General features: G+C 57.2%; 1 protein-coding gene across 1 annotated transcript in view; it reads right to left on the reverse strand.

The window, feature by feature from the left end:
- CHST8 (carbohydrate sulfotransferase 8) overlaps positions 1-4,746 on the reverse strand; it is a 56,278-nt gene extending 51,532 nt beyond the window's left edge. The window contains exon 1 of the mRNA XM_036275956.1: positions 4,617-4,746. Within this exon, the coding sequence (XP_036131849.1) occupies positions 4,617-4,746 (130 nt within the window). The remainder of the gene's footprint in view (positions 1-4,616) is intronic.
- Between the last annotated feature and the right edge of the window lie 5,191 nt (positions 4,747-9,937).

Raw genomic sequence — 9,937 nt, forward strand, 5'->3', positions numbered from 1 at the left:
GCGTCGAAAGGATGAAATGAATGCCAACTACACGTCAAGAGCGGTGACAGTGCCCGTCACGAGGGAATTCCGAAGCGTGTGTGCCAACATCAGCCGTGTCGCCGCTGGTGCGTCCACCCTAGGAAGCACAAGGTGCCTCCTCTGCAGATAGGAGCCATCCTCGCTTATAAGAATGACACGCATGAAAACACCTAAAGTGCTTAGCACAAGACCTGACGTGTGGTACACGCCTGATGGTGGTGGTTATTACTATTGCCCTCGAATGCCCTTGTGCCCTGGAAGAAATGCCCTGGAACAGGCTGCAGACCCAGACTTCATCTGAGCTGTCCAGTCCCTTTGTCTGCACTTGGGGCCCCTCCGCGGGGACCTCTGCTGTCACTAGAACTGCCTTCTCGCCCCGACATTCCAGCCCCAGCCCCAGTCCCCAGGACCACCACCCACAATGCCACAGCTTTGGGGAAGCAGTTACATCACTGAAAGGTGGGGTGGCCCCGCTTTCAGAAAACTCACTCTGCAAAACCCAAACACTAAAAAAAAACCCAAAACACTATTTACAGTGTGCTGGCAACAGAAATTGTATCATAAAGTCAATTTTTAAAATGAATAAGCCAATCAATCCATCCGTCGCTTTGGCTTCATGGGTCACGGACGACGACTCGCTTCACCCCATTAAAACAAAATCCATCCCACTTAGAAGAACGGAGAAATGATCAACAGAACAGCACCTTGGGCAGCCCCAGTGAATAGCTGGGTTTAGGCAACTGACATCACTGAAGAGAGCCGGGCAGATGTGCGCCCCCTGAAGGAAGAACACGGTGCTACGTGTGAATTCTGGCCAAAGAAAGAAGGAACAACTAAACCTCCATCTGATCGAACTGCTAATTCACTTAGCTTACAGGGAGTACAAAGAACAGAAGACAATATTGAACTACACCAAGCAGACGCAATCAGCAAAAAATCCCAACTGTGGGAAACGCTCCAGACTCTTGACCCAGTTTCCTCCAATAAATAGCCCGAGAGAAATAAAGATAGAGAGGGAACCTTACAGATGGGAGAGATTTAATGACTCACCCACCAAATGCAATGTGTGGGCCTGTCTGGGTATTGAATACAACAAATTGGAAATACAGGTATTTATACTATTCATGAGACACGATATTTGAACACTGGCTGGATATTTGATGATATTAAGAAATTGCTGAAGGTTAGAAAAAAAAAAGAGTTCTTATCTTCTAAAACTGTGAAATACATTGAAATGCTTATGGCTGAATTGATATTCCGCCTGCTATATGCTTCAAAATCATACAGAAGGAGGGCAGTGGGTAGGGATGTGGATGGGGCCACCCTGACCATGTTGGGGGTGCTGGGTGCATGAGTTCATTGTACGGCTCTAATCTACTTCTGAGGTGTTCCAAGTCCTCCACAAGGAAAGTTCACAGAGAAAGGCTGCTCATAAAAGTTCCATTTGGCCCTGGCTGGTTTGGTTCAGTGGTTAGAGCGTCGGCCCACGGACCAGAGAGACCTGGGTTCGGTTCCTGCTAAGGGCGCGTACTTAAGTTGCAGTTTGTCCCCGGCCCCAGTTGGGGTCGTGTGGGTGTCAACCAGTCGATGTGTCTCTCTCTCTCACATCGATCTCACTTCGATGATTCTCTCTCTCCTCCCACTCTATCTGAAGATAAATGCAAATCTCGGGTGAGGATTAGAAAAAATAAAATAGAAAGTCCCGTTTGCCCAGCCTTAGGTGTGGAACCTGTCTCTGCCTCCCCGGAGCCAGCCTGTCGGGATGTGTTATTCCAGACCCCAGCATACTCTGCGAGCCGTCCGCCTAGTTTCCTGGGTCAAGAAGAGAGGTTCCTGAAGCTTCAGGGCCTGGCAACATTGGAGAATAAAAAGTTGGATAGGTGAATTCCCTGCTGCACGAGAACATCTAAACTTAGACCAAAGGTAGGTTAACTGGCAGCGACGCACATGTCGAAAGATTTGATTTACATATAACAAACGTTCTTGAAACGACGGCTTGATTTACGAGAGTTGGCAACTCCAGAAGGTTACATCGAATGCAGGAGTGGGTCTGGCCGCTCTCCATGAGGAGGGGGTAGCTGACTGGTCCCCGAGAAAGACAGCTGCTGTTAACACCTGGTAACTGCATGGGAGAAATCTCAATGACACCCCAACCCTGCAGGAACACGAGGAACTGAGCGCTCCCTCCCGCCTCCTCAAGCTTGTTCCCAATCTTCATCCGTCCACCCTCCGCTCCCACCTTGGTCAGCACCACCAAGAGCAGATCCCAGGGACTCTGTTCCCAGGGCACCGGAAGGGCAGAGCAGCCTGTGTGGGATTCCCCTGAGGATGCTCCCCGAACCCTGGCCTCGCCCAATCCGACGGCAGGGCAGTCTCCTGTGTCTGCACCTCCCGAGGACAGACATCCAGCCAGGGGAGGCTTGTCCAGGGCCCTTGGGGCCACCCACCCATGCAAATGGATACATACACTTTGTAAGCACTGGTTTCCAACAGATAAATGTAATCAAGGTTTATATGCTCAGAGAAGCCAACAGGATGGGATTGTTTCACTTGAAAGATCAGAAGAAAATTGTAACTAATGTTGTGGAAAATTACTTTGATATTGCTTTCTTGGTACCGCATCACAATTAGGCTGCCGTGAGAAGTACAGGGAAAGAATAAATGAATAGTAACAAATCAACACAAACAGACTGTGTCAGGAACACTTTGCTCAGGCAAAGTAACGTGAGCATTATTTAAAGTTTTATGACTGGTTGATGTGATTTACGGAGAGTGTCAAGGCTGCCCATCACCTGGCACGTGGCGAGGGTGGTCAAGCTCCATTTACAGCCAGAAGAACACGGTTCAGGACCCAAGAGAGCTCCTTGCCTGCCTCTGTCAGGCCCACGGGGTCCGTGGCTACAGGGGATGCTGGCTTCAGCTTCCTTTCATCCTTCACAGCCTGCTAGCCTGAGCCTCCACGATCCTTCCCAGCTCACCATGTCACCCTAGAAATACCAGCCACCAGGCCCAGCTCCATCCAGGAATGTAGCACCTGCCCTAGTGTACCACGGCTGTGGCCCCTGTCCCAGCTGGACACCACAGACACGCTCATGCCTCCTCTCCCAGGCTCATCCCACAGAACACAGACACTGGCCACGAGGACCCTCTGCCCACGTGTGCACCCCACCACACACACACACACACAAAGACACGCACCAAGGATTCGCAGCGCCGTTTGCCGCAGGTCGTGTTTGAGGGCCCCTCACAGATGACACACAGCTGCCCGGCCAACTCTCGGTCCACCCTGACGGCGCTGCCCTGTGGGGCCCGATTCTGCTGACACAGAGTCATTACCTCACAGGAGGCTGCAAGGTCCCCACTGAGGAGCCAGCTTGGTCACATGTCCTTGTGGGGAGCAGCCAGACCCACTTGTGACAGCCAGCATCTGTGAGGGTCCGGCCAGGCGTGAGTCAGCACCAGTGACTGGCTGCTGTCCCCTGGGACCCACGGCCTTGGCTGCCTCTCACCGACTCTGATGACAGAATCAGCTCGCCGGCCTCCCCTGCCAGGGGCCCTGATAGCAGCTGCCAAGCCCAGGGCCCTAACTCTGCCTCCTGGGCTCTGTCTGCCTTTCCACCTATTGCCTGCAGGCCCCCATTAGCCACGCTGGGGGGACCCCAGGCCGCCCTCCGCCCTCCTGTGCAGCGTGCTGCCGGCAGGGATGGGGCAGGGACCCTCTGCCTGAGCCCTCAGCCCGCACGCCTCCCTCACGCTGTGTTCTAGAGCACAGAGCACGTGGGTGTCTTCATGGGCCGTCCCCTAACAAGGCCCCGGGACCACTGCTGAGAGACGCTGGTGCTCTGCCATGGTGCTGTCCTCTCATCCCAAAGCCACAGACCCTGGCTTGGCCTGGCCTGCCACCCTCCAGCCCTGCTGTGTTCTCTGGGGCAGGCGCTGTGTCCCACGAGCCCTCCTCTCCACATCCCCTCTGCCCAAGGCTCCGGAACCCCTTCCTGCTCTGCCCTCCCTGCCATCCCACTTCCCCAACAGCCCGGGCCAGCCAGGGGGGGTCGGCCCTGCAGTGGGGCACCAGGGACAGGTGGGACAGGCAGCACCTGGTGGGGGCCAGCAGGAGCAGTATCGGCCTCAAAAAGCTAGGAGGTACCCCTAACCCCTCTGCCCAGGACGGAGGAGTTAGATTCAAGGGGTCCCCACAGTTGGACAGAGAAAGAGTCTCACTTGAGGTCATGGGTTCAAGGAGAAACCATTCACCCTCTGATGTCCCGGAGCCTGTCAAAGAGGCCCTGAGAAGAGGCAGAATCCTCCTTAAACCTGAGTTTCACCAAAGGCAACAACCAGCCGAGAGACGGGCAGCCTGGCCCTCATTCCCCAAAGGAGTGCAGAGGCCAGAGGCCAGAGGCCAAGAGGTCAGAGGCCAGAAGTCAGAGGCCAGAGACCTACAGCTAAGACATCAGACAGTGTTCCCACACCGAGGCTGACGCCCACCAGGAGGCCAGGACCCCTCCTTTGCCTGCCAGGGGTCTCGGCACAGATTCGGCACCAGGACAGCCTTGGAGGGCGAGCAGGCAGCGGGGCCGAATGTGAGGGCTCACCTGGCACCCGCTGGGGGGTGAGCTCTGCGGAGTCCTGCAGGCTGATGAAGAGGAGGAGGCCCGCAGCTCCGAACAGCAGGATGGAGGAAAACATGCAGGCCAGCCGCATCGTCCCGGCACGTGGGGTCATCTGGGCCTTGCTCCGGGGTCACCTCTCGGGTGCGGGAGGCCAGTTCTTCCCTCATTGTCTACACCAGGTGTCCATCAGGCCACAGTCTACAGGGCAGAAGGGGAGAGAGATGGTCCATCACCGCGGCACAGGGCCTCCCCGTCACTGCTCAGGATCAAGTGTGATCCCTAGAGCACGCGGCTGTGTCCCTTCCACCTTTTCGAGCCCAAGGAGGCTGAGAGAAGTCCAGTCACCACCTGTGGCTGGGACACCAGCTTCCCTCCAGGGTCTCCTCTATTGGCACCCCCAGAAATACCATGGAGAGAGACACGCTGGTCTCTGCCTGAGCAGCCCAGAGTAAGGCCCCAGAGCCAGGGACAGTGGCCACCCACCTGCACTGTCCAGCCTCTCTGAGCCTCTAAACAAGCACGCATGCGGCCATGCTGGGTTCTCGGTACAGGAAGGCCCTTGTCCCTTGCCACTGACCCAGTGGACAGCGAAGGCCTTGCATCTTCCTCTGCCCTGGCCCCTCCCCTTGATATGCTCAGGACAAGGTGTCCACAGCACAGGAGGCTTTGAGGAGCCCCCTGGGCCCAGAGGATGTGAGAGACAGACTCCCCCACCTGGCCGTTCCCCACACCAGCCAGAGCTGTCCCCCGCCACGACAGACTTGATGGATGGGCAGGTGGCACTGTGGACAGTCACACAGGTGGGAGCTGACGCTCTGGCCAGATCATGGCTGTCTCCAGCCTTGAGGCCCTCAGGCCTGGGCTGAGGCCGGGCAGCCAGGTCCGAGCCTGACTGCTCCCAGGCTCCGAGGCTGCTGCCAGCATCCTCATGCGCCCACAGCTGGGCACTGCAGACCCAGAGCACGTCCCTGGCCTCAGTTCCCCCTGAAGGGGAAGAAATTCCAAATACCCCACATCAACCCCCGTTGGGCCAGGCTGTGGGTCGAAGACGGGAGCAACCCAAGGCCATTGCCTAAAGGAAGGATGCCAGTCCCTGCAGTGGGGAGGCACGGGAGCTAAAGAGGAGTCGCTCAGGTGTCCCAGGACCTCCCCTTTGAAAGAATCACTCTGTCCCCTGACATGTTCCAGTTCTTATCAGCCTGGGCCCAGGGACACCACTCTCTTTGCACCCAAGAAGCCCTGGCTTCCCCATCCTGGAACAAGACTGTCCGAGGGAGGCTGAGCCCGGTGGGCAGCTCCCAGCAGCCACTGAGTGCACAGGGGGGCGGCTGGTGAGCCCCAGACCAGATGTTCTGCTCAGCACAGAAACCCTTCCCTGCACAGGGCCTCCTCAGGGACAGAGAACCGGTTCCTGACCGGACACCAGGTGCTGGGGCAGGAAGTCCCATCGAATGTCCCCTCTGCAACCAGCCCGTAGGGCATGAGGCAGGAAGCGATCGTAACAGAAGCTCACCCTCCTCTGCCCAGACAAGAAAGGCCTGAAGTACTGTCAGGAAAGCTCTCGGGCGGAGCAGTGTTCAATTGCAGGTTTGGGTTTCTCCCTTCTGCAGTCTCTGTAATTATTTTTTCACTCAGTTAACTTTAATTAACCTGCCCCGGGCCTCTGCGCGTGAGGACCCGCGGCTCCGGGCTCTGGGGCCGTGCTGAGCAGGGGCTTCCCGCGACCTTCCAGCTTTCATGTTCGGGAGGAAGCCCGGAGCCCGGCCCGGCTCTGTTTCTGGCGCTGGCTCTGGGGTTTCAGCTGGGCTCAACCTCACGGTAATGGCCCTCACCTCAGAGGAAGATTGCTGCTTCCGGCCACCGCCGGCGACACCCTGCCCTGGGCTTGCGGTGGGTGACAACGGGCGGTCTCACGGTGCAGTCCCCAGCGGCTCAGACCCGAGAGCCTTTCATGTGCGGCCATGGCCTCCCCGGCTGTGGCTGCCGTGGAGCCCAGCAGGCCCCAGGCTGTGTTAAAGAACAAAGTCACTGTCAGTGCTGCCCACAGCATGCTCAGTGCCCTGGGTCTCCCAGCCTCTGCTTGCAGGGTCCCCTGGGGCCAGCCCTGAGGTCCAGCGGAGCGGGAGCCACTGATGGGGAAGGTGGAGCTACTCCCCCCACCACTCTGCTCCCTACCCCCAGCCCCTGGCTCAGCCCCTCGAAATTCCCAAGCGTCACGGAAGAGAGCTGAACGAGTGGGAATGACACCGCACACACGGGTGCAGTGGGGACAGGGCACACGCACTAACGCGGGAACACACGCATGCCTGGATGCACGCTGGCCAGCACCGCACACCGCACTGACGGTCCCCAGCAAGACCCTGGCTGTGAGGAAACTGCCACGAAGCCCTGATTATGGTGGTCATGGCGCCGGCACACATTCCGCAGCGCACGGGCCTCCTGAGTCCGACACGGGGCCGGGAGGCCAATCTGATCGAGGGAGATCTCCGACACCACGACGCTTCTCAAGGAAGGAGGAAGAGGGGAAGAAAGGATGGAAGGTGTATGGCTAAAAGCACCTGGTAAAACAACGGAGCAAGGGCCACCCAACCTCAGCACAAACACTCTGGTGAAAAGAGGGGACTCGGATGCCCATGTGACCATCATCGCATTGTTGGGACAGCAGCTGGCGCTGCGGATGTGACCACAGAGAGCTGGCCAGTCCTCTCCTCCCCACAACCCATCGCACTGTCACCCTTCGACTCCCCCTGTCCTGCAGCCACGACGTGCCTCACTTGTCTCTGAACCTGCCCAAACCAACCCACCACATGAGCCTGGGGGCCTGGAGGAGTGCCACATCCTAGCCCCCAAATCTGGGGGAGAAGAGGACGCACCCTCAGGATCTACACCTTCACTGTGGCGAGAGCACTGACCACTCCGATGTCTCTTTTCAGAGACCCTTCCCTTTGCTGGCCTCTGGGAAAATACAAGCACCGTCTCCTTGCCCAGGGAGCTGGGGGTAGAGCTGTGCGTGGCTTTGCCGGCCCAGCCCCCGAGTAGCAGACCCTCTCGTCAGTGTTTGCTCTCCCTGGAGACCACCTGACCAGCTAACTCCCCGCTCCGTGCAAACAGGAACCAAAAGATTAGCTCGCCTCTCCTGCTGGGTGGCTCTTCACAATCTGGCTGGGTCTCAATGCCCCAGGAGAGGACCAGCATCATCAAATCAGTAAGAATCTCCATCCATTAAAGGTGGGGGTAGATGGGAGGTCATCAACACACTACCAGACACTCCAGAGACTGTGCACAACTAACCTCCTATTGTTCCCTTAAGGGTCCTTGTGTTCAAGTCATAGGTTGTTTTCAAGGCAACGGGGAGAGGCTGGTCCAGAGGCTGTTTGTCTCCTTCTCCGGGGAGTCGATTTGCCGCCTGGGTTGTGGACGCTGGGACCCGTCACAGGCGGGGCTGAGCTGCCCAGGGCCCCATAAACACATCCACTGGCCTCTGCTCCCACCTGGAGCTGGGCATCCACACCGTGCACTGGAAAACCCTCCTCTCCCTCCCTGCCTCCCTTCCAAGACCCACAGACAATGGGAAAACTCCAATAGCGGGACGGAGTGGGGAGCAGTAAGGCAAGAAAAATAAACAGCCTGTTGAGTTTCCAGAGGCCTTGCCCTCATCACAATTCCTGGGAACTCCCAGTGGCTTCCCTCCCTGACACCAATTTTTACTGTAAGGAAAAAAATCCAATTAATCTTGTCAACACCGTTTGGGACCCAGGGCCGGGCCGAGGATTCCTCCCATGTCCTTATTTATCTGATTTAAAAAACGTGTCTCTTGGAAAAATTCACTCCAGGGCACAAGCAAGGACGTGGGGATTCAGCCAAAACGCACGCACCTCCAGTGGCGACGGCTGACAGGCGGGCGGACGGACGGACGGCTCCAAGGACACGCTTGGCTGCGGATGCTCCAAGGTCTGGATGCTCCCCCCAGTCACCCAGAGGACCCCTTCTGGCTGTGGGGACCCACCCCACACCCCAGTGGAGGCAGCAGGAAGCGTCCGGGCACATACCCATGGGTGTACCCACTTGGTGTGCAAACCCCAGGCTGGGAAAGTTCTCTGTCCTGCCGGTCTCCCCCTTGCACGGGCAGGAGCGAACAATGACGTCCTTCCCTCCCAGCCGAGGGCTCCAGGAGAAGCTGCTCATTGAGAGAGAGAGGCTGCTATGGCAACTTGAGGAGAATGGAGCCAGGCACCGCCGTCACCTTGAATCCGGCACCGAGCATTAGCCCTGGCAGCAGAGGGGCCAACCTTGGCTGTGCCCCCGCCGGGATGGCGCTGGGCACCGGGACTGACCTTCGCTTTCCTCCTCAGCCTTCTGGCCTCAGGATCTCATCTGCTCCTGCTGCAACGGAGCCCACAGCCAGTCCCCGGAGAACACCACCTCCATCTGTTTCGTCAGACAAGTTCTTCCTTGTGTGTGGCTCCTGCTTTACTTCTGAGATGGGCTTCTTCTTGATGCCAGATCATTAAAATCCTGCAGCTAATTAAAACCGCTCTGATGGCAGCGGCGGCGGCCACGGCAGCAAACTCTGGGAAGAATCCCTCCAGTTTTCCTGCGCAGGCATAAAGTTGCAATGCTCTGCAAAGATGACAAACAGGCTGGCGGCCAGGGCTGGGACTCCAGGGCGGGGCTGCAGGCTTGGAGTAGCTCCTGCCCCGCACCTGCCAGAGGGCACTCACCAAGGTCCTGAAATACCCAGGCCCTCAGGGCTGCACCCTGCTCTTGCGGCAGGAAATTCTCCACCATCCACCTCCTTGTTACAAGGCAGGGATTCCCTTTAATCCGCCATGCTCGCTGCAGTGGGGAGAAGGTTGTCCTAAGACAGAGGCCAACGTGGAAATCAGGCTCAAACAGCCCCAAAGTCTTGTCCCCAAGACGCCACGAGGACCACCATGCCTCAGCTTCCCACAGTTGCTTCTACAAAGAGGCTGAGAAGAGCCCTCGCTGGTTTGGCTCAGTGGTTAGAGCAGTGGTTCTCAACCTGTGGGTCACGACCCCTTTGGGAGTTGAATGACCCTTTCATAGGGGTCGCCTAAGACACAACAGTAGCAAAATTACAGTTATGAAGTAGCAACAAAAATAATTTTATGGCTGGGGGTCACCACAACATGAGGAACTGTATTTTTTTTTTAATCCTCACCGGAGGACATTTTTCCATTTTTTGTTCAGGTAGAATGGGAGGGAGAGAGAGGAACAGAGAGAGAGAGAGAAACATCAATGCGAAAGGAATACATCGAGTGGCTGCCACCCACACAACCGAC

The sequence above is a fragment of the Molossus molossus genome, unplaced genomic scaffold (genome assembly GCF_014108415.1).
Source record: "Molossus molossus isolate mMolMol1 unplaced genomic scaffold, mMolMol1.p scaffold_m16_p_21, whole genome shotgun sequence".
NCBI classification, from domain to species: domain Eukaryota; kingdom Metazoa; phylum Chordata; class Mammalia; order Chiroptera; family Molossidae; genus Molossus; species Molossus molossus.